At 41.7% G+C, this 24,445-nt stretch overlaps 2 protein-coding genes and 1 long non-coding RNA gene across 6 annotated transcripts in view; 1 reads left to right on the top strand and 2 right to left on the bottom strand.

Moving 5' to 3' along the window:
• The first annotated feature begins 53 nt into the window (after positions 1 to 53).
• TAF11 (TATA-box binding protein associated factor 11) lies at positions 54 to 12,610 on the top strand. Of its 2 annotated transcripts, none has more exons than XM_048497700.1 (6): positions 54 to 209; positions 7,131 to 7,377; positions 8,557 to 8,705; positions 9,350 to 9,437; positions 9,733 to 9,829; positions 12,150 to 12,610. In XM_048497700.1, the coding sequence occupies exons 2-6, from the start codon at positions 7,231 to 7,233 to the stop codon at positions 12,278 to 12,280; spliced, it is 612 nt and encodes a 203-aa protein (XP_048353657.1). In that variant the 5' UTR covers positions 54 to 209; positions 7,131 to 7,230; the 3' UTR covers positions 12,281 to 12,610. The 2 variants fall into 2 exon arrangements, with proteins under 2 accessions (XP_048353657.1, XP_048353658.1); XM_048497701.1 differs by having other exon boundaries at positions 77 to 184.
• On the bottom strand, positions 3,371 to 7,160 carry LOC125433225. The gene is made up of 3 exons (XR_007244616.1): positions 7,071 to 7,160; positions 4,190 to 4,245; positions 3,371 to 3,452 (listed from the first exon to the last, which is right to left on the bottom strand). It is a non-coding gene; the product is annotated as an uncharacterized LOC125433225 (long non-coding RNA).
• Positions 12,611 to 13,994: 1,384 nt separating the features above from the next.
• Positions 13,995 to 24,445, bottom strand: part of BLTP3A (bridge-like lipid transfer protein family member 3A) — a 63,845-nt gene continuing 53,394 nt past the window's right edge. For all 3 annotated transcript variants that reach the window (XM_048497408.1, XM_048497409.1, XM_048497410.1), the window contains exons 16-21: positions 24,161 to 24,312; positions 23,913 to 24,063; positions 21,967 to 22,232; positions 18,999 to 19,107; positions 18,590 to 18,705; positions 13,995 to 17,787 (exon numbers count right to left, since the gene is read on the bottom strand). In XM_048497408.1, the coding sequence (XP_048353365.1) occupies positions 17,662 to 17,787; positions 18,590 to 18,705; positions 18,999 to 19,107; positions 21,967 to 22,232; positions 23,913 to 24,063; positions 24,161 to 24,312 (920 nt within the window). In that variant the 3' untranslated portion in view covers positions 13,995 to 17,661. The remainder of the gene's footprint in view (positions 17,788 to 18,589; positions 18,706 to 18,998; positions 19,108 to 21,966; positions 22,233 to 23,912; positions 24,064 to 24,160; positions 24,313 to 24,445) is intronic.

The following is a 24,445-nucleotide window of genomic DNA, read 5'->3' as shown; positions in this document are numbered from 1 at the left end:
GCTCCCCCCCCAGCCGGCGCGTCCTTCCGGGGCGGGGACAAGGAGACCACGCCCCTTCCCTGGTCTTCCACTGCTCGACTAAAACGGCGAAGGAAACGGCGGGGTTGCGCAGGCAGTTTCCTATCCAATTCTGCTTTCCATGAAGAAGTGCTGAGATGCGTGAAACAGTCTCTGCAGCAAGCTTGTTGGTCGCCACCTCTCGCTTTCTTGTAGGTTCAACCGCGGAATGGGAAGGCGGGCGGGAGGGAGTGAACCCTCAAGAGAATGATGGTTGGGGCTGAAGGAGTGTTTCATCGCTCGCCTTCCCAGTAATGCATCCCTCTCTCTTTCCAGAAACAGTACATCTCCTGGGTGGTGGAGTTTTAGAAACATTTCTGAGTCGGACACAAACCCAGCAGACTTGTCTCTTGAATGTAAGATATTCGCAGCTCCACTTGAAGCAAACACCACTACAGCAGACAATGTGTCTTTGCAACATTGTGGTGGCCAGGGTTAGTTGATAGCAGTAAGAGTAACAGGCCATTCAGAAAATCAGAATAATATTTTTTCCTGGCTAAAGGACTGCAACTGGAGGAACTAGGTAAGATGCCTGGAAGAGCAGTCACTGGATAGCTTCTGCCAGTTAGAGTAGAGGTATAGCTGGACAAAAACAGTAAGGCCTATGCCCTTGAACAGACTTTGTTCACCATTTCCAGTCTCTCAGTTTCTTCATATCCCCTTAGGCTGCTAGTGCAGCTGTTATTGTACGAGATGCGCTGGACACTGCCATGCCCTCTGTTGAGCCATGGTGGCCCTCTGAAGTGGCCAGCTCTAGAAGATGCATTGGGGCAGGATATGTGTTACATGATTGTTGCTAGATATACCAGTGATGAAGAATGAAAGAGTAGATGTTCCCCATATGTTTCAAATTATATGAGATTATTCCTGTGGGCCCCCTTTGTCCAATCTGGACACTTAAAGTGGTTACCTGCATACTAGAGAAAAAACCTTCAGAGCAATCTTTGCCATGGAGATCCCAGGTATTGATGGTGTTGGTCTGGCATGGGACACTGAAGAGAGTTTGGCAATCTGGCTGGTATATTTACTGCCTAATGCTTTGGCCAGTACCCTGCCAAGGTTGTTGGAGGTGGTCTCGAGCTGGAGTTCCCTAGATCAGTGATGGCAAACCTTTTTGAGACCGAGTGCCCAAATTGCAACCCAAAACCCACTTATTTATCACAGAGTGCCAAGACGGCAATTTAACCTGAATACTGAGGATTTAGTTTAGAAAAAATGGTTGGCTCCGAGGCATTACGTTAGCGGGGTAAGCGAGGTGGAAAAGCTAACTATTTTGGCCTCGCTTCAAATGGGTGAATCACAACCCTAGGAGGGTTTACTCAGAAGCAAGCCCCATTGCCAGCAACCGAGCTTACTCCCAGGTAAAGGATCATGCCCAGGCTAGCCTAGATGTGAGTGGGGGGGGGGGGTTCTGCCCCCGCACATGATGAACTCTGTGCACGTGTGCCCACAGAAAGGGCTCTGAGTGCCACCTCTGGCACCCGTGCCATAGGTTCGCCATCACTGCCCTAGATGGATTGTTCTGGCGGACTTCAACATTCATCCAGATGAGACAGCCTCCTCACCAGCCTCGGACCTTAATGTCTTGCATGATGACACTAAGATGCTCCCAGTTTGTACCAGGTCCCACACATCAAGTAAACCACACCCTGGATTTGGTCTTTTGTGTGGGGATTGATATAGGGCCAGTCTCAGTCGATGGAGTGCCATGGTCATACCTCTTTGCCCTGGAGGCCCATCTGAGTATCTCAGATCCACCCTGCATAGGCAGAGAGCTGATTTATGCTTGCCCACAGAGACTTATGGATCTTTTTTCCCCCAGAATGCTCCACAGGATCTGATGTCTCCTGGTGACTTATTGGATGAGCTAGTAGAGCACAGGGAAAAAGACCTTGTCACACCACTCATTAGCTTGTTGGGGCCCACAAGGGGCAATCCTCTCCCTGATGTTTAACGTCTACATGCATTCTCTTGCCAAGTTGGTCCTGATGTTATCCAGCAACATCTATTGATGGCTAGCCAGCTAAATACTGTCCCAGTTGTACTGGCTAGCCGAGGCATATTAAGGGGGAAATGGCACGCGGGGACAACACCTGCTCTGGGCAGCCCCCCCCCCCACTTCATAGTGCCTGTCCAAGCTGCCACCCCCACCTTCCTGCAGGCCGCCTCCTGCCCTCTCCAGGCCCTGGGGAGACCAGAAGCCGGCCTACAGGGAGGCAAGCCATTGTGGTGGACAGTCCAGGAGGTGGCCTGCCGCCGTAGTGTCCGTCCCAGCCACCTTTGCCTCTAGCCTTGCCCCCGAGGGCCTGGGGAGAGAAGGAGGTGGGTCAGACGGGCACCATGTACCGCCCACAGGGGAGTCAAATTACCCCCAGGTCAGCGCAGCGGAGGAGGGGAGCGAAGGCGATTTTGCGCCCCCTGCTGGTGTGCCCGGGAACATTTGACACACGCCCTATCCCTGTGGGCAGTGTACCCCCTGCTGGCCAGTTGTCTGGGAGGTGTGGTGAAATGGCTAAAGCAGAGGTAGCTGAAACTGAATCCATCAAAGACTGAGGTCCTGTGGCTGGGCCAGGGAGGTGCTGGGGTGGACTGCCAGCTCCTGACTCTGATGATGTGCAATTTGCATCTAAGCTGGCCATTAATAGCCTGGAAGTAATCCTGGATGCCTCTTTATCTATGGAGGCACAGGTCACAAATGTACTGCTTGGTACTTTACCCCTTCACCAGGTACAGCAGCTGGCTCCCTATATTTCACAACCCCACTTAGCCACAGTGATCCATGCAATGGTCACCTCCAGAGTAGACTATGCAGGGCTGCTCTTGAAACTGCTCCAGAAACTTTAGTTGATGAAAAATGCAGCTGTTTGAATCCTAAAGGGATCTCCGTGGGCACAGATCCTGTTGGTGTTCCACCATCTGCATTGGATCCAACTGGATCAGGTTTAAAGTTCTGGTATTTACCTTCAAAGCCCTAAATCATCTAGAATAATCGTATCTTTGAGACCATCTCTCCCAATAGGTTCCCCAAAGAGCCTTGCACTTAGTAAATAACAACTGACTGGTGGTCCCTGGCGCAAAGTGTTGTCTGACTGACCTCAACCAGGGCCTTCTTGCCCTTGCCCCTGTGTGGTGAAATGTTCTCTCCAGTGAGACTAGGGCCCTATGGCCTGGGTTGAGGACTGCAACAGTTTTCATATAGCTGGCCTCCCCCCTCTCTCTTCCACCACTTTGATATGATTATGGATTTTTGCATGGGAGGTTATATTGATATGTCATCCCTCAGATTTTAAAATGAAACCGAGATATGACAGAATTGTTATTACTAGTTTTATTGACATTATTTTTTTGTAATGGTGTCTGTTGTAAGCTGCTCTGAGTCCATTTGGGAAGAGTGCCTGTAAAACAAACAGATGAACAAACAAACAAACATTCCCTCCCTTCCATCTCATTTTTAAATTAATAATTGATGTGGGGGAACCAGGATTAAGAACACTGCAATAATTTTTATAAGGCATAAACAAAGAAAATATATTATCATCCTGAATTCCTCCCTACCTCACCCACATACTTGAAAATGTTATATTTTCAACTTGAATGTATAAGAACTATGGGAACTGTGCAGTAGCCCTGAGTTTCAATGGTGAAATACTAACTGTATGAACATGCCAGCAGCACCGTAGGGTTTTTAAAAGAAGAGTTACCGGTCCTGGAAATTTCTCTAATGGGGATATAGCCAACCACTAATGAATCTGTGTCACAGCCCTGAAGCAGTAAACAGGCTGGGTAATTTTAGAAAAGTGAAAAGGGTGAGGCCCATCTCATTGGTGTAATTAAAAGAAAATGAGAATTCAAGAGATGGATCTGAGAAGAACGCTTTGGACACTAGTCTACCAGAATTGTCCAGACTGTTTTCATGCTTCTGTTTACTGTAGTGACAAATTAGAACCATCTGCAGCTGGTTCCCACCTCCTGTTTTTTCATGGTTCGTTGTGAACTGATTCCACCCACAATAAACATGGCAAAAATGTATCCCAGTTTTTAAATGAGGTTTGTTGTTTGCTTAGCTTAGCAGGCCTTATGTGCTAATAGCAACCAAGGGATCTTATAAGCCCAAATGCAAGTGTGTCCTTACGTCTCAGCAATCTTCCTTGTGGTCATAGCAGTTGGATTTGCTGTTTTCAGTCATTCCTTTAAAAAAGACAAAAGTTCCAGGTAGATGCATTGGTTCAAAGAAAAATCTAATGTATTATGACCAACCAAAATGGTATATTACAATGTAGAAGCTTTTGAATTATCCTGAACTTTCCATCAGAATGGATGTTTTCTTTAAAAAAAGAGAGACGGGAAAAATATGTTTGAGATGTGAGGCTAAATTTTCTTTGAAAGCCATCATAGAATTGGAAGGGGCCACTTAGTCCAACCTGCACTGAGTGCAGGATCAGCTAGAGCAGGGCTGGCTAAACTGTGAGTCAGGAGTTCACCACATAAAGTGCAACGTGGTTGGCGAGGCGGGTTCCCCACCCCTCTTCCCAGCTTATTTCCTAGTCTGTATGGCTCTGTTTTTTTTCTTTTTTTGTGGCGTATGTGCCTGCATGCAAGTCTCTTCTAGGTGCATGGGTGGGTTTCTTGAAGAGCATAGCGGGCCCTAGGGTGGGGGGAAAGGCAAGGAAAGGGAAAAGGAAAGAGTAAGAAGGCAAGAAGATGTCTTGTTAGGGAATTCCACCAAGCAGCCGCAATGATGGCTCTGGGCCGGACAGCACAGAAAACTGATGTTCGCATTTTGCCTATTTGGAAAACACTTCCAAGGTGAGCAAATGAAAGGCAGCAGGTCAGGGGACTGGGCAGGTGGTGGGTCAGGATTGGCAATGCTCAACTTCACCAGTCATTGTCACTCCAGTCTAGGAGGTCAGAGTAGATGATCCCCCTTAGTCAACTCTTGGCGGGGGAGAGGGGGGGATAGTATTAATGGACCTTCTTAGGGAGATGTAAGTTATGTCTCAACAAATATGGGGCATATACCTCACCCGGCCCAGTGCCACAAGGTACGCCACCTCTCCTTCCCCTTACCAGGGTGATATGCAGCCCATTCTGGCTCCCGTTGGACTGGCAGTGGGTTGTTCTTTCTCACTACTCCTCCTGGGCCTCCTTGAACTGGTGGGGCATCTGTCTGCTGGTTGGACTGGTCTGGCATCTGGCTGCTGGTGGCTGGCCTGGCTGAGCTAGGTTGGCTTGGGCCTGAGCTATCTGGACCAGTCTTTGAGACCTGTCTCTGGCTCTCTTCCTTTCTCCTTCCCTCCTTCTGAGTTGCTGTTTCTCTGCTCTTGCCATTTCCCTCCTCAGGCTTGCTTTGGTCTGGAAAAGTTCTCCCTTGGCTCTCTCCCCACACTTGGAACTTGCAATATATAAAATTTAATTGGAGTAACCCTCAACTTTTTCCTCCTCCTTTTGTCTTCTCATGCTATCTGCCAAATTTCCTCTCTGGTGGCAGTGATGAAGACTGGGGAGTGCCCTTTGGAGGTGGCTGTTCCCTTCTTGTAATCATGCTCTTGGATGCTTCCCAGCTCAGGAATAAAGGCTTAAAAGCTGAAGGTCTTAAGAGACTTCCCTGAAATTTCTGTTTTTGCAGCAGGGAAGATCATGTGAAGATGGAGAGAGGAAGTAGGTCTTAATTTGGATCTGAACATAGCCTGAGACTTGTAGGACAAGAGGGCCCCTGAACATGTGCAAAGCACCTCTCATTGCCAAATAGCTGCAACCAGCTCCAACATTTAGAGTGCAAGGACAAGGGTGTTCAGGTTACCCTTGACTTGTGTCAGATATGTTTTTGAAATAGGTTCTCAAACCTACCACGTGGTATTTGGGAAGAGAGAAGATTCTCTGAAGGAGTAGCCACTGTTAAGCCCCACAGGCCGCCCCATGAAAGAGTTGAATGTTTCTTAGCATAAATGACTTTAATTAATTAACAGTGGAAAAAATAGTATGATTTTCCAAAATCTGGGAGGAGGGAACCTCTCATCGTTGTTGTGGTTTTTTTTGCAGTGCAACATTTGAGTTTTCTATATTTGGGTTTGCAAACAAGATGGGACAGGAGAGTGAGAGGCTTGTCTGACTTATTTCCAGAAGCAAAACTTTTTACACAGAAGTCTTAGGCCCATCATGTATGCAGTGGGGTTATAATGGGGTCTCCTCACATTTCTCTGTTTACACACAAGGAAGTGTCCCACTGCCTGCTGTGCAGCTTGCCTGCCTCTGCTTCCAGGTCACTCCTGTTCCATGCAAGATTGTTGGCTTTTTTTTAAAACCATTTAAAATTTTCATAATGATATTACAGTGTTATATCAGTATTTCCTGGTTATGTATGAAGTTTTTACCCCTTTTGTTTTTATTTTTGTTTAATGTTAATAAAAATTACATACATTGATAGTTATTAATAGATATGTGTATTTCTTAATATTTATATACAAGGTTTGTAACAAAATGTGCATGTAACAATCAAAACATGTAATATTTGCTCATGTCTTGTGGCTCTCAAACTTCTAAAGTTTATTCCATGTGGCTATTATTTGACCCCTGATTTTAATATTTAGTGATGCCATGGAACTCCACCTGTGTCCAATATCTCCACCCTAAGTCTGGAGGTCTCTCCTAACAAGGAGCTGACGAAAAAGGTTAATGTCCTGAAAAAACATCTCCACACCTCCTTTTAACTAAAAGTTTACATACACTTTTGTATCATTTTATCTTAATAAAAGCTATTATGTAGATTTTGGTTTTGGATTGGCCTTAAGGAAGAATTTTAAATTACGCCATTCCCCTTGGACCCCTGGATTTTCTGTCATGTTCATAAGAACACACATGGCATGCTTTCTTAGAAGATATGTAATCTCCAGTGTCTCCTTGCCTCGTTTCTGTCTTCCTGAAATGATATACTGTACGGGTATCCCTCTCAGAAGTCTCTGCACGTTATGATGACTTTCAGATTCTATGGATGTGGGCATTTTGAAATTACATACCGTCCTCCCCTCCGAGTTTTCACTATTCACTCCGCGTATTGCACCTCTCCTCCTGCTTAGGTGTGAAACGTTGTCATGGAAACAAAGTGGTTAGTACGGAGGAAGAAGCCTGCTTGGTGATGTCATCAGAGCGCGACGAAGTCAGTTCTTTCTGGGTAACATGGCGGAAGAAGTTGAGCCTCAGAGAGAAGATGCTACTCTTCCTCCATCTTCTATCTCTGCACCCGCCGAGCTTTCCGTCGTGGAAGTGACTGCGGGGCAGGAGAAGGAGCCTGTGGAGGTCAAGGTGGAGGTGCAGGCTGTGGAGGTGGGTAGGAAAAATGCGTGCGCGAGATACTTTGGACTCTGCTCATGAAGCTACTTATTCCTCCAACTATCTTTGGTTATTTCGCTCCGGAGGTGGGGGGGGGGGGCGTGATAAAGGTTTTACTGGTAGCACATTCTAACTTCCTACTCTGAAGCGGGAGGGGATCTACGCTCCAAATGGCCCTGTTTACCAGGGACAGTCACGTGGGGTGGGGGCCTGGGAAAATAAACCACCTTTTAAGTTTGTCTTCCTCGAGATGCTGCTAAAACGCTGGTCAGTGGGCACACACCTACCCCTCTCTAAATCCCTGCAAGTTGAATTTCAAATGAATTAGGATGATTTATGTCTCCCCATATTAAAGTGGTGGTAAGTGTTGTCAAATCAGTGCAGCTGATTTAGGGTGGGATTTTCGAGGCAAGAGCGATCGTTTGTCATTGACTGCCTCTATGCAGCAGCCCTGGACTTCGTTGGTGGTCTCCCATCTAAATACTAACCAGGTCTGACCCTGCCTAGCTTCTGAGGTATAACAAAATCCCAGACTACTTTGGCCTGTCCAGCTCAAAGCTAAATATGTAAGTGCATGTCCGTTTAAGGAAATTACTAGTGCAATGTTTTCCCCATTTTTCCACTGCCACAACTGCTTATCCAGATGCTAAATGTTGCTGCTTGTAAGTTGTATTGCTCCTATTTAGTAAGTGTGACTAGATCAACTGTGTAAAGTTAATTGTTTGATTCAACTGATACTTATTTTTTAAAGAATTCTTCACTGCCCAGTTAGTGACATCCTGCTTTACAAACTCCTGCAGGGTTCTGCAGAATAAATAAATGAAAAGTATACCAGGCAAAGGATTTTAGCAATGCATAAGGAGAAGAGGTGACTCTGAAGCTTCTGTATTTTTGATATAAGAACAGGGATGTGAAATGAAGAATATATTGATGTCTTCCTTTTTTTAATACACATGTACATGTACATAGCATATGTTTAAGCTGGAAAGGGACATATATATAAATGCAAAAATGGAGAGCAGGAACAATGGTCAACAATTTAACAAATGCAAGCCATAGCGAGGGAGTGTACTAACATTAAAATTACTGATGTTTTAATAACTGTATTAAATAATCACTAAAGCATGAGATGTGTAATAGATACACAATTGTTAAGTTAATCCTTTTTACTAGGTTAAAAGCAAAGAAGCTGCAGAACTGATCCTTGGAGAACTGGAGGAATCTACATCACAGGCCTGTGCAGCCAAGAAAATTAAAATAGAGATAAAGGATAAAAAAGACAAAAAGCACAAAGTGGATGAAGATGAAATTCAAAAAATGCAGTAAGTCTTTACAATCACATGGCAGAACATTTTCATTAGTGCTAAATGATTTATCAGGAATTTGCAGATCATTATTTGTATCATCACTGTAGTAAAATATTGTACAAAACACTGAAGTTTACAATTTGTGAGAGCAGCATGGTGTAGTGGTTAGCATGTTGGATGAGGATTTGTGAGACCCAGGTTCAGAACCCCACTTTGACAGGGAAGCTTGCTGGGTGACTTTAGGCCAGTCACATATAAACAGCATAATCTACCTCAGAGAGTTCTAATGAGGATAAAATGAAAGATACAAGATTATTGTAATCTACAGTTGGCCACTCGTGGCAAGAGGACTGGGGCATACATGATGTAAATATATTTTAGCTAGTGCAGGAGCTTCGCAGCTGTTCTTCATTTCATGAGGTTTGTTTTAATTGTGGATGTTAGAGAATGTTCTAAATCAAATTGCATTAAATAAAACCTTAACATTAAAGTTAACTATCAAGTGGCACTGCATTGCATTACTCCTCTTCTGACCACTTATGGTGTCATACCATTGTCCTTCCCCAAAATGTTCATTAGAAGACTTTTATTTTTGTAGTTTTGAAATGGTTTCAATGTGAAAATGTTTTTTTAACGAGTGCAATCCTTATTTCTTCTAGAATATTAGTTTCTTCTTTTTCTGAAGAACAACTGAATCGTTATGAGATGTATCGTCGATCAGCTTTTCCCAAGGCTGCTATTAAAAGGGTAATGTTGTGTTCCAATTCTATATGAACAGGTGCTGTTATGCCATTAAAGGTATTTCTTTCTTTGTTGTTATAAACAGATGAACTTGTTGCAAGGTGTGTTGGTGATATATGAATTTGCAGAGTACGTTCATAAGACAACCTGTATATTTTCAACTTCTGTCTTTCCTAGAGCACACTGAAGTTTCTGTAGTCATTAACATTATAGTTATTTTAAAGCAGTATTTCTAGGTTAAAGTAATAAGAACTTGCGTCAGCAGATGAAAAGTTCAACCGTTTTAATCATCTTTTCTCAGCTGATTCAGTCAATCACTGGAACCTCTGTTTCTCAAAATGTGGTCATTGCTATGTCAGGAATTTCCAAAGTCTTTGTTGGGGAGGTGGTAGAAGAAGGTAAGCACCAGATTATTTCAGAATGTAATAAATTTCAGCATACTTCTTAAAACTGTGCAACAGTATGAAATTAAGGTGGCAATCATTTACCTGTGATGTCTCTGCCATTGCCATAGTTCTCTGGATGCTCAACTGTAAATAATATAGCATCTGGTTTGTCAGATTTCATACAGTATTTATATTAAGAGTAAATATCCACTGTACCTCTATATTGCATTTATATAACTTCTGTAGAAAACATTAACCTCATCCAGTCTGTGAATGTCCTCCTTTGTATAGATTCGAATTTTATGTAAAACATTTCCGTCTCACCTTTCCACACAAATAGGGTCCCCAATGGTGTGAACATTGATGCATTAAAATATTTAAAAACATTCAAAGTGTATATGTACAATATTTAACGATATAATAGAAACATATAGATGTGCAAACACAAGGGAAGAGAGCCAATAAGAGTTTCCTGGAGGTATGCCAAGCAAAACAGAAAAATCTGATAGCAGTATTCGAGCTGTGCTACTCAGAGTAGAACTAGTGGTCTTGTACAGCACACTGCTACCTTCATGAAGTAAACTCCACACAGCTTTGTCATTCATAAGAAGGCATTTATCAATCAGGTTGCTCTATGTACAAGTAGCTATATACAACGTAGAATATTCAGCAGACTATCAAAGTGCTTCGCCTAACACCTGTTTCCCAAAGGAACTGTAAGGAATTCCATAGACGCAGAAATAAAAGGCTTTGGTAGTAAAAGTCCATTTATTAAGACATCTTAGAAAGCTCAAGTACACGCAGTGGCAGGAATGACACTTCCCGCCAGAAGCACAGGTTATAATACCAGGCACCCCATCCCCCCTTCCTGCTTCCCATGGGAACAGAGGCTTCATCTCCCGCGCAAAGATAAAGTCTTCGCCGATGCATCTGGCCCATCGCCCGGGCTGTGGAATGCACTCAAGGTTACTTCACCATCAACACCATTGAATCCTTTACAGGAACACTGATACAGTATAATACAAGTGCTTTTATACAAGACTCAACCAATCATGGTAAAGGTCACTTGGAACAGGTTAGAACCAGTTTGTCAGACCAGTCTCATGCTGACTCATGCTGGATAGGATATGAACACTTTAACTGTCATGACAAAATCTTTACTTGCTGGCAGGAGAAAATGACAGAGGGAGACAGATGAATTTATCTGGTTAGAGTCACCTTGACTGGCCTGATCTTGTCAGATCTCAGAAGCTTAGCAGAGCTGGCCCTGGCCAGTATTTAGATGGGAGAACACTAAGAAATACTAGGGTTGCTACACCGATATAGGTAATAGCAAACTAGCTCTGAATAGCTCTTGCCTTAAGTTGGCTGCAACTTGATGGCAAAAAAAGAGAGTTCCAGAGTTTTGGTGCTATGATTAAGAAGGCCCATTCTAGGGTAGCCTCAGATGGTAAGGGTACCTGAAGGAAGTTCTCTGAAGGTGATCAAAGTGGATGAATAGGTTCGTATAGGAGAAAGTGGTTCTTGCGGTATGCTGTCCTCGAACTATATATGGCTTTAATTTGGTTTGGAAGCAAATTGGGACTTGTATAGATGGAACAAGACTGAAGTGATATGTGCAAGGAACCTTAAACAAGATTGCAGCTTGTGGTCTATGCTCATAATAAATAGGTTGCTTATCTATAATTGTTCATCATGTGGTTGCCTGTTTGTTCACATTGATGAGCTTCCCAAGGTTGAGTCCCATGGAAGCACAAAGCCCATCAGTGTGGTGCATAGAAACCACAAAGAAGTAATTTGTAGTTAACATGACAGAAATTTTTGTTCAATATATCTGAATTAATCACAATGATAAATTGTGTGTGAAATGATGAAAAGTCAATAAATAGCTTGAAATAAGGGTCTGGTGAATTTTTTCTTTGGAGGGAAGGCTATATACCTTCAGGAATGCATTTACTGATGTTTACTAAGTTGGAGAGTATAGAAACTTCAATGGCCACACATGTCTTAAACCCACATTTTTAGTTGACCAGCTCACAAAAGTCAGGTAAGCTGTTTTCTGTCCTCGAGTTTCAAGTGTAAGTTACAATGATGCATGTAAGCAAATAAAAGAAATGGGATATATATGGGACAACGTCTTATGTCATTTTTATAGGCTATTTTACATTATGACTAGTTGACAGAATGGCAAGCTCTGTAGAGGCATCTCAGTTGCCTCCAGTAATTTATAGTGCAGCTTTTGTAGAAATAAGGCTGATTTTGTAGCCATCAGTGCATTTTAGTTATGCTGAAAAAATTGGCTCAAAGGCTTACTTTTGTTTGGTTTGTCTAGCACTAGATGTTTGTGAGAAATGGGGAGAATCACCACCTCTGCAGCCAAAACACATGCGCGAGGCAGTCAGACGTCTGAAGACAAGAGGTCAAATCCCCAACTCAAAATATAAAAAAATCCTGTTTCACTGAAGAGGCAGTAGGACAATGAGATTTCCACTTGGAGCAGATGAACATTTTTGCTGATGGTGTCTTTAAAGGCTTAATGCCTGTAAGATCTATTTAACAGCCCTCTGGTAAGAATAAACTGTTTCTGAAATCATGGACTACTGAAGAACTAGCAATTCTGCAGTTTGTTTGGACTGAACATAAAAAGCATTTGTGAGTATGTGAAAACTGTTGTAATAAGAATATTCCAGCCTCATGAAATGTTTTAAAAGATTCCTTGTAAATGGACATAAGTACAGCTGAACAAGAAATGTGTTACAAAAAATAAGAAACTCAATAAAAGAACTATTTAAATTTTGTCTCAGCACTCATGTTTGACTTAGCTTTTTGTAGGGGCTCTCCTGTACCTGGCTGCCTCTTGCTGGGTGTGCTGTCCCTCCTTCCCTTCTCCTGAGTGGTGGTCAGCTCATCCTGCCTCCTGGTGGCCGTGGAATAGTATTCTGTGAGGCTGAGGACTGGGGCTTGGCCTTCACAGGCTAGTTAGCTCCCTGGCTGTCCTCAGCCCCCTGGCTAAGGCCAGCTGCCAGGGTTGGAGGTCTCCCCTTCCATCCTCCTTCTGCCCCCTGGCAGAAGGTCTCTGCGTCTTGGCTTTCTCTGCTTCCCCTGTCTCTCTATAGCTCAGTTTTCAGTTCTCTCCTAGCACTTTCTCTTCACCACTCTGTCACCTGCTGCCTTCCCCCTTTTATCCCCCTCCCCCCCCCACTCTTCTGGCTTTTCTTTTGGCCATTGCTCCCCCATTGGTCCACAGGCCATCCAGCAGGCTGAGCCAGGGCCTGGGTTGGTTCCCTGCCCCAAGGATCCACCTCTCCTATTAACTAAGGTAGGCAGCAAAAGGCTCGGTTGCTGATCACATGTGCAAACCCATTGCTCGATCGTGCGGCATGTGGATCTGATCTATCTTCCCTAACAAATGGTAGAAAGCAACTGCCCCAGTTTATTATGATTTTGTGATATGTTGTTAATCTAGCCCTCTGGCCATTAGTCTGGAGTAGGTTACGCCTTGGCTAATTGAGTTATTAATTCATTTGGTTGACTTAAGAGTTCATTTAAGTTTCACGCAATAGTTTATAGACACTGGGGTGCTATTTATAGACAGTTTATAGAATTCTGTGATACAAGATGCCACCGAGGTTGCTTTAAAAAAACCCAACTAAGGTAGGCAAAGGGCTGGCACGTGCATCCTCCAGCTGCTCCTCTTCTTCTGGTGGGAGCAGGTCCAAGTTCCAGTGGTTGAGGGGCAGGTGGGGTTCCACATTTGTCCCCCAGGCCCGGTGAGCTCCAGCCTTGGGGTGGGCGGGCAGGTAAGCTCATCGTGAAGGCGGCTCAGCTTTTGGCTTGGCACTCGCATCAAAAAGCTTGCCCACCATTTCCTGGCCCACCCTACCCTCGCCCTTCCTCTGGTGCTTTTTTGGCCTCCTGCTGGCCTTGGACTCAGGTGAGTCCAAAAGGAGTGGGGGGCAGGTGGAAACAAGCCTCTTAGACAGGGTGGCAGAATCCAGCAATGTGGCCATTCCCAGACTCATTCAGTATAAAATCTATGGTTATATGGAGATACAGGCATATAATCTATGGTTATATGGAAGGGGTGGTTGAGGCCGGGCACCATCCCCTCCCCCCCGCCTCTGACTGGGAACAAGAAAATTTAATGTACAGAAATAAATATATACACACATACATATAGATGTTAGTCAGTTTAATTTAAAACTTTTTAAAAAGTGGTTCACAGAACCAATACAATAATGAAAGAAAATATGTTGCAACATAAAAAAACAATCCAATACTGTCTAAGGCTTAGATTCAAGTCTTACTTTACGATATGCTTTGCTTATACTCACTGCATTCCTGGTTATAAAAACCACAAGAAACTAGAGAACCACACAAGAAACAGGAACTGTCTTCTTGGCTTACCAGTTGCAGAGGTACATTTTGCCTTTTTAACATCAAGTGTAACAGTGAAAAAGGGAAGTAACCTCATAGTAGATTATTATTTGAACATATCCCTAAATTGTACTTTAAAGTGATGTTATCCCTCAGCAGAGGGGAAACATCTGGACAGCATCCACCACATTAACTGATAAGCAAGGCCTCAGGACTGTTGGTCAGTAAAACCAAAGAAGCCACATCATACTCTTCCGCTGTGGATCTTCTACATTTTGCCTTTTAAGTCGAATTAGTAGTAATGCAAATCATTCAAATACAGAAACTGAAAGCATAAGGCACAGGTGCAGTTTACATGCCTGAAATATGCTCAATTTATAGTGGATTTGTTTTCTTACTTCACAAAGAACGAACAGGACATAAGGAGACCTGTACCATCTGACTGTCGTGTAAGGCTATGACCATCTTGTCTCATGTTATTTCAGCATCCAAAAAAGGAGCATATACAGGCTTAAATAAAGTGAAATATCAATTGTGTTTAGGAAAAATACTGTTATTATATATCTAAAACTAGCTATTTGATTGCCAAGTTCACAGAAAGCTGATGATTACACACAAGAATTTAAGTCAGTGCTGCTTTCTTAGTACCCTTTCTTAACAGCAACTGGACTGATCAGCCCCATAAGGAAAGGTTTCCAATTTTTAGAAACGCAGTTTTTTCTATTCATGAAGTGAGGTTAGTTATTAACATAAGAGCTTGCAAAATATATCATTATTCTTGTAGTGTTTTTCTGTTTTACGACCATATAGAGGAAACCTTACTGGACCATTTTCCAAAATGGAGAATGATACATGTATGTTCTAGCAAGCACTACGCTTAGGTTTGACAAAAATGCAACTGAAGAGATGCTCTAGGGGAGAAAAAAACTAAATGACAGCAGCCGCAGTTCGTTGCACAAAAAATAAGCAGAAACTACAGCACATACAGCCTTATACAGAATTGAATCATTTTGAATTAATGCAAGTGACAATTGCACAGCACAATCGCAAAACATTTGTTAGTTCAATGTGTCTGCACTAGCCTCAAGGACTAGCAAATTGTGAAGCAGCTGAAGAGGTTTCTTTTTTGCCTTTCAGAACACATTGTTTCAACTGCTTTCTGAGGTTCCCATAGCAAAGGACGCATGGACTGCTCCAAAGGAGTTAGATGACAGGGGACAAGCAGATGTCAGAGACAAACTATTCCATTCTACAGCATTGCCCTTCAGCAGCAAACTATTTTAACAAGTACAAATATAATGGTGGTAGTTAAGACTGATAATTTAAAGCAAAATAATCACTTTCTAGGTTATTACCAGTAATAATTACCATCACCATGTTTCATTTTATGAGCAACATATCAATCAATGCCCTCCATTATTTTGAAAGAGCCTTATACAACTGCATATTCATACAGCTGTGGGACTGTTAAATTGTGCACACATTTTTAAAATCCAGACCTGTACTTTCATAGTTTATTCTTGAGAATCATCAATACATTACGCAGTATGAGTTTCAAAATATTGTTGACTTAAATTGACGAGGTGATTTAGGTGTATTTAAAAGCTGACTCCTTAGGTTGATACCTGTTTATCTGAAGGAACAGGGAGACCTCTGAACTTTTTTTTAAAAAACTGCAAGCATTTTACCTTTAGGAAGGCAGGCCAACATTTATCAACCTAAGGAGTCAGCTTTTACATACACCTAAGTTATCTCTCCAATTTAAGTCAACAATATTTTAAAACTGTATAATAATAACATTAGGCCTATAATTATAGCCGCTGTCCCTTTAATTTGGAAGCATTCTTTCAAGGCAGCAGCCTTTGTTTAAAAACCAGTGGTACTGAGAGCAGGGGAAGGCTGCCCGCCCCTCTTTGTTGCCACAATGGAGAACATGTGTTTCTTGTCAATTTTTTATTTTGTATCCACAAATATTAATGTTTTGAAATAAACACAGCACACATTTGGAAAAACTGAACCCAAACAAAGTTAAAAGTGTGTTAAACTCCAACAAAGACTTGTATTACTGCCAAATGTTGGGGATGGTCTTTCAACAGAGTGCAGTACTGGGTTGTATTGGTTGCAATTAAATTTGCATTGCCTGATAGAACAATTACCAGCTTTTTCACATCCTTTTCTCCTTGGTGTCTTTCATGTTCCTTATGGACACAAGGGTAGAGAAGGAATAATTTTGTCCTAATGTATGGACTGCATGAATTGATGGAATCAGTGGAATATTTTTAATGAACATTTTCTTTTCTCCTTGTTGTTACTAATTCCCTCTGTGTAGATTTCCTCATATCCTGTTTGTTGAAAATATTTTGTGGGGAAAAATCCTTCTAGGGAGTGACAGTTCTATGAAAGGACCAAAGAAAATGAGCAGTGGCCTAGAATTTCTTTATACAACTGTGTTATATGTTTTAGAGAACCGTGCAAGTAGCTACATAAGTCAACACAGCAAAAAAAATGAGTGTCCAGCAGTTTTAGGATAATACAAAACCGTGTCTACTGAAATTAATTTGGAAAACTGCAGGATGCTGCTTATGGCTCATCATTTAGAAGATGAGTCTCCAAGTATAGTACTTTAACCAGAGGGGATATGCCACCCCAGTCCTCTTTATTTTAGGAAATGAGATAAGGTTACCTTTGTATTATAACACAGAGAGAGGGGGTGGACAGGAAATTTTTCTAACAGACAGCTTTTCATTAAGCTACATCCAGTAGAGGTCACTGTGCTGCAACAAGGCAATCATGGAGAAAGTAAATACAAACTGCACACTGCTCTCTCAGCTACTCAGCTAACAAAGTATTGTTGGAAAACAGATTAGTGGGGGACAGGCCACCCACAGTCTTTTTTCACATTAGAATACACAACCCCTGTTCCACGGCCACCTTTCCTGTAATTGTTTCTCATCTGCATCGTACTATGATTTTAAGCTCATTGTTCTGCAGTAAGTTCCGAGAAATTTATTTTCAGTGGCAAATGAGGCTCCAAGCAGGCAGACTGATCTTATTGCTTTGATGTATGGCAATGAAATCCCCAACAATGCCAGCAACCTCTGGCACCAATGAAGGAGGAAGCAGATCTATGGTGAGAAATATTAGTAGTTTGTCAGCACCACTTCCAAGATGACTTGGACAAAGGAGAAATTTTAATCTTCCTTGTTTGGCTTGGCTACTTTTAAATTTAACACTGCTTTGTACCATCTTGACAGGTGTATGTCTACAAAACCAATTTTCTGGCTTACTGTCATTTCTTTTCTTGTCCTTGGAGTCTGATCTCTCATAACGGCATGTTGTTTCTGTTCCTCAAGGCAGTTAATCTGGTCTGAAGTTGCCCTAGTTAGGCATTATATAATAAGCAAAAATTTTTGATGCTGGTGTTGATCTCTGCTTGCCCTGAGCATTTGTAGCCCAGGTCACTGCTGTCAAAGTTGAAAGAGAGGATTATATTTCCTAATTTCCTGCAACAGATGCTCCTTGTCCCGATTAGCTTCTGCTAGGGCATTTTTGGTAACCTGTAACTCTCTCTCCAAAGCTGGCACTTCTTTTAGCTACAAAAAAGAACATAGAAATTTGGTTAACTGTAAAGGGCAATTTGAAATATGAGACATTATATGTACACTGTGCACTGGCAGTGTACGGCACTGATGTATACTCAGTTATTCCCCAACTTTTACAACATTTTCCTGGTGTGTTCAAATATTATATGCAACATTGAAAGGAGTTTTAAGTAGAAAATTATTTGGATTCAACCTGTTTGTATCAGATTAGAAATATTAAAATTACATTTTTACAAAACCTCATATTTGTAGAAGGGGTGTGTGTGGAGGGGGGTGGGGGACTGGGGTGATTCACTAGAAAGGAATGGTATATTGCCATTACACGCCATTATCTAAATTCAGACATTATGAGCCAGGTTGTTTGTACAACAATCCCTGGTTTTTCTGTTCAGGTATTTTTTCATTTCTATACAAAAGTACACAATAAAACTCAATTTGTACAATAGATTTTAAATCTAATATTAGTCAACCAAGTTCATTAATACAGAAGCTAAAGGCCATGACATATTAAAAATACTTCACACATGTTAAGCCAACACCTGTTCATCTGAGCCAACATATACTGTGTCTCAGAGAGCTGTCTTTTTAGAAAATGACATTGCTGTATTCAAGGCATTTGCTTCTGAAAATAGGGCAACTGACTGGCATCAAACAAATAAAGCAACTGATTGTTGTCCATACAGACAACACTCATATGGCTATAAATACAGATGTGTAGGGTTTATATTTCTTTACTTTTTATTTTTGTGATTGGTAAAATACTTATACTATATTACAAGGTACTCTGGCAAACCTGTAGTTCATCATCTGCTGCTGTTGAAGCTGTAGAGATTTTCTCTAGTGCAATCCGTTGTTTCTTAAGATGTTTCTTGGGACTTTTCTGCACAGATGATGCTTCCTCTTTTGCAGCTGGAAAGTAATGTAGAAACCACATGTATAGTGACACTCATACCACGGAGGTACTTTTAGAGTATTCTCACAGACTGGACAACTAAGGATAAGGGAAGGGAATAGCTGGACAGCAATAGCCACCTGAAACTATGATCAACTCCCCTTTAACATCTGATGCTTTGCTTATGTCATATTAATGATACATTGGCTCTAATAGCAGAAAAGGGTAACAGAGACAAGAGGTTTTTAGTATTTTAATAGTAGCCATTTCCAGCCAAAGCCACTAACATGGAATGGCCTATAGTACTTACCTGTTATAAAGAATACACCATCATCATTGCAGCAAACAATGATGTGATCCGCTTCAAGAATTATAGGGGCAGGACCATGAGAAGTAGAATATACTTGAGGACTGTCATCCTGCAAGACAATGAATATTAGCTTGGCTACAGGAACATTTTCTATTCCAAATTCTTGCACTGTGGCCAGTGTTTCTACATTCCATGCCATTAAACAGGAAACAGCCTTCATCCAATTTATGGGTAGGATCCAAAGTGACTGAAGAGTACATACAATCTACAGGCAGGGTGAGGGGTGAAATGCAGGTTTTCCCTTCTCAGATCAGTTCCTTATGGAATACCACAGCAAAGAATTCCCTGACTTTTGGGGGCAGGTTTTTTTAGAGTCTGCCACTGCAAGGAGAAGGCTAAATAGTCTTCATTTACAGAACTTTGGACTCTAATTCTTATTTTTAAATTGCCCTTTCAAAGCCTCAAGATAGCTGTGAACAAATATCATACATTTAATCAAAATATTACTCATAAAGCCATGGAAAGTGATGCTAACAACAAGAACAAGTATGTTCTTGTCTTTAGGCTATGGAATTGAGGTCAATTCACTATGGTACTAAAAGAACCAGCCTTTCTACTGATCTACTCACAGTTAACAGTGTTATTTATGTAGCCAGTGGAAATGGCTCTGGAAGATAAGTAGATTTCCACCAGTAATCCTCTCCACCACAATATTCACAGGACTACCCCTGTCAGTCTCCTCCACAATGGAAATTCCAAAGCCAGAAAATAAGAAGATTAGGACTAGTTCTCCAAGAAATAAGGATTCACAAACACTATTATTCCCAGGATCCCAAAATTACTCTCAGTGAGTTTGTCTATATTCTGCAAATATTAATTCTCCCATCAGATACTGTTGAAATTTACCATACAGAGAAGCAGAGACCACACTGATTGAAAGGCTAAAAGGTAACTGTTTATTAGGAAGTACATTTAGGATAGAGAAGAGGGAAATATAATCTTGCTAGCTAGGAAGAGTCTCTGTTATTAACTTCCAAGAAGAAGCAGGATATTAGACCTGAAAGTATAAATCTAAGGACAGGCAAGAGATGACACTAACTTTACAGGCCTCCCTAGCTGGCCACTTGCCCACCACCTGCTGGGTCTTCTTCTCAGTTGCTTTGCACATTAGACATCCAACCGGTATAAAATATGTTATCAGCATAGCGGTGCGCAAAGGTTTGGAAATGTGCATGAAATGGTAACCCAAAAAAAATCTTGCCACAGTTGGGTGACCATTCAAAAACCTAAGATGGTCTGTCCTTGAACAAGCTTATCAGTGGTCAAGATTCCTGACTTCTGTGACGTGTATATCCTGTCCCCTAGAGCCAGAGTCCCTTTTACCATGAAGATGCTTCTAAACAGCAGCTTTGTGAAAGCGCCAACAAAAAAGTAATGCAGAAAGTACTTCAAAGAAGAGGGTTTGCTGGTGCTGTCATCAGTTAGCATTACAGCTCTTACGTCATCTACATTGATATTACAGTCACGTCCATGTTGATTTAAACATGCTGACTTTATATTGCACTTGGTAATGGTAACTCTTAAATAAAAAAGCACCATTAGACTGTATAGCTCTCCATTCCAGTTGTGGCTCAGAATTTCAAACCTTGTGAATGCCCAAATCAGTACCGAGGACACTTGTGTTTCTCTTGCACAGAACACACACACACACACCCCTAATACACACATCTAAGGAGAAGGAAAGGCAAAACTAATATTTTGATTACTTCTACAATTTTGTCAGTGATAGGGCACAGTTGGCAGAATTCCCTAGACATCAAAAAGAAAGCGGGTTCTGAACTCTGCCTTGGATCCCAGCCACTGTGAGGCAGCTTTCCCCTCTACTTTTGCAGCTTGTTCCGTTCTTTAACTTGCAACCTCCAGGGGTTGGTGAATCCCTGGAGACAGTGTGGGTTGAATTGTTATCGAATAATTCCAGAGTTCAGAAATCTGTTATTTCAGTTAAATAATCCTGCCATGGTCATTGAGTGTATTTACCCTAGCTCTAATGGAGCTAGCATCCATGGAATAAAAGCCGGGGGGGAGGGGGGGTTACACATGAGGTTTGATGGTGGACTTAATTTGAATGGAGTAGATAATACTTGCAGACACACCTACAGCACTCTCAACTGTGTTCTAATGCTAACAGTTGGAATTTGGGCAAGTGTGACAGGACAGTTAACATGATCTGCCCCAGTACCTGAAGGGATATCTGCCATCCCTTGGGATATTTTCAAGACTGTAAGGTTGGTGCTGTCCTGATCTGGATGGCTCAGAAGCCAAGCAGGGTTGCCCTTGGTTAGTGCTTGGACAAGCAACAATCAAGTCCAGGGCTGTTATGCAGAAGCAAGCACTATATCTGTTGTCTTGCCTTGAAAACCCTACAAGGACACCATGAGTTGGGTGCAATTTGGCAGCACTTTCTATTTCCAAGGCTGATGCTCCTGCCAAAGCATTGCTAAACTGTAGAACAGAGAGATGATCCTGGAAGAGTGTGTGAAAAACCACCTCCTTCTGTACTGTGTAGCTCACCAGTTAAGTTATTCTTCCCAAGCCTTGCTCTCTGTGCCCCTACTAACAGTAGTAAGACACATGGTGACAAGAGGCAGAATTCTTTTTATTGGTGATGCCTCACCTTTGGAATGCCCACCCCACTGAGGCTACTTTATTGCTCTACAAGTGCTAGAAGTCAAAACAGTTCTCTTTACCCCGGCCTTTTAACTAAAGGCCCACATTTATTTAGATGCTTTCACAGTCTGCTTCAACCCAGAGGGCTATTTTATTATGTTTGATTGTGCTGCTTGTTTTTAGAGATAATTTTGGTTTTTAGAATTTTACCATTTTGGGTTTCTTTAAACTTTGTGAGCCTTCTTGAGCAGATCTTTGGAGAGGCACCATATACCTGAATAATAAATAACAGCATAAATACCTTCAGTGTGATCTTGGCATCTATAATTTCAATCTTCAGGGGAATAACTTCAGGAATCACCTCATCCTCAAGGAAGGGCCCAAGCTTAGTAAGAAATGATGTCAGAAGTTCCTTATGGTAGCTATGGATAATCATGTGGAAAAATCCATTTCGGACAGCTAGAGGTGAGTGAACTGCAGCACCTGGTCCTATTTCAAATCGTAAACACATCTCAGGTTGAGTCTGATCGGTTTCTTTTTTTGCAGGACTCTCAAGATTCAGATCCCCTAAAAGCATAAAAGTGATTGTCATGGGAAAACTGTTAGTAATTATCTAGTAATAACCATATTTGTGCTGCTAAAGCTCTTGAAAAAAATTAAGTTATGTTAGCTATAGAAAATAAAATTACTGTTTAGTTACAGCAAAAAAAAGTGATTGCAAGTCCATTTTCTTTGGACAACCAGTTTTCTTGATAGAAAATTACACCAAATTTGGTACCTCTAAACACAGTCACAGAATACAGACCCAAGCAATTTACTGTACTGCCTTAAGCAAACTTATTTCAATAAGACATTTCTACATACTTGATTAGCAAAATAATTAAGCTTTATTTATACAAAGGGAACCATGTAATATTAAGCCTCATCAGTAAAACGCAGTCCTAACCAAGGCTTTCTTTCTGACAAAAAGTTTCAATTACCCATTCATTTTCCATCCAATTTCCAATCTGCCCTCTAATGGGCAACAGATGTACAACTGAAGAAAGGTGTCAAAATTAAGTGCAGTTTAAGCCTTCCTTTCAAGCTGGAGATATGCATTGCTAAAATAATCTAGCTCAAATGTTTAAAGACTCAAGGAATGCAGAGAGAATGCCGCCATGTAACAATCTTCACTGCCACAGAGTTCCCGATGCCATCTTCCATATATGAACATGCCACTTTGTTTTCCATGAAGCAACCATAACTTAAACCTAGGGATTGCATACTAGACTAAAACTGCAAAACTGTATGACATAAGACTTGGCCACACATACATCACATCTAAGTAAAGAACATCTACTATACTTAGACAAATGAGGAATGTTGGGAGTTATGAATTAGACTCTTCCCCTTTTTTCCCATATAATGTTAGTGTTTAAAGAGTGGCTGGTTCCTTCATAAGAAGGAGAGGGAATGTTGTGTTGAATTTCCAACTTAATTTTGTTCTTTTTACCATACTGCTTAATTCAACACCAGTACATTATTAATGTTTCTGAACAGCAGTAAAGCACACATTCCTTGCTTCATGGTAACCGCTGCCCATCCTTTCACACAAAGCTTTAGGGACCAGGGCCACAGAAGAACAAAAGAGCAGATGTGCTAAATCAGACTGTCCATATAGTCCAGTATGTCATATTATAGCCAGATGCCCTAGGAAGGCCAACAAACAGGAATCAGTGGCTAAAGCCGCCTTCAGTCGTTATACCTAATAATGGAATTTAGAGGGCTCTGTTTACCCATTTAGTCGTCATGGATCTGTACCTCCAAGAATTTGTGTAATTCCACTATAAAGCCAACTCGTGGTCATCACTAGAATCCCATGACAGTGAATTCCATGAGTGAAGACTGTCTCTGGTCAAAATGAATCTCAACGTAATACTTATTGGAAATTATTTACCATCTTTCTTCAGCCTGTTTTTTTTTTTTTGGCCCCTTTATCACACTCATTCTGTCTTTTGCTTGTGTTTTTAGACATTCACGCAGGCACACACCTTCTTTGATGGACAGAGTGCTAAAGGTTGCATATCATTTCCATATCGGTGCGATTTCATTTTGTATACAAATCACAGAATCTAGCATTTAAATTACAGACCTGCTTTCTCATTGTGTTGGATGCTCCTCTAAGAGCACAGAGCAAAATCAAGGAAGTATTTACACAAATAGATATCTATACTTACATTAGCGCTACTGAAAAAGTAAACAACATACCTGCATAGTCACTCTGCAGATACTGCCACATTCTTATATTTCCCAGATGTTCAGGAGTTACCTCCATAATCTGAAGGGCAAGTGCCATATCTTCCCCTTTTGTCTCAATAACACAGTTTACTTCATTCATTTTCAGAATCAAAACAGACAGCTAAAACAGGAACACAGAACAATTGATCACTGCAACATAGCTTGTCTCTTAAAATTCTCACTGAGAAAAGAGAATCAGGAAGAGGGCTGAATCTAACCGGCTGAGGGTTGGAGTCATCTCCACTTTGAGAAGCTGAACTGTTGATATATGTCGATTCTCTCTCTTCATCTGCCACTGGGCTTGTTCTGTTATCTGCATCAACAAGAATCTGAGGAAGGTGTCCTGGGGTAAGAGGATCCAGACTGGACTCTAAAGAAGAATGAAGACTATGAGCATTGACTCTACTTTTGATTTGAGAAGTTTTGGTCTCTACTTCTTGTACAGCACAAATATGACTGTCAAACTCCTCGAGTCTGCTGTCACTGCACACCTTGGACTGAAT

The sequence above is a fragment of the Sphaerodactylus townsendi genome, linkage group LG05 (assembly GCF_021028975.2).
Source record: "Sphaerodactylus townsendi isolate TG3544 linkage group LG05, MPM_Stown_v2.3, whole genome shotgun sequence".
NCBI classification, from domain to species: Eukaryota; Metazoa; Chordata; class Lepidosauria; order Squamata; family Sphaerodactylidae; genus Sphaerodactylus; species Sphaerodactylus townsendi.
This window is presented reverse-complemented; position numbering and strand designations above follow the sequence as displayed.

Coding starts and splice junctions, on each gene's coding strand:
- TAF11 (XM_048497700.1), top strand. CDS start 7,231: ATGGCGGAAGAAGTTGAGCCTCAGAGAGAAGATGCTACTCTTCCTCCA. Junction 8,706..9,349: donor GATGAAATTCAAAAAATGCA/GTAAGTCTTTAC, acceptor TATTTCTTCTAG/AATATTAGTTTCTTCTTTTT. Junction 9,830..12,149: donor TGGGGAGGTGGTAGAAGAAG/GTAAGCACCAGA, acceptor TGGTTTGTCTAG/CACTAGATGTTTGTGAGAAA.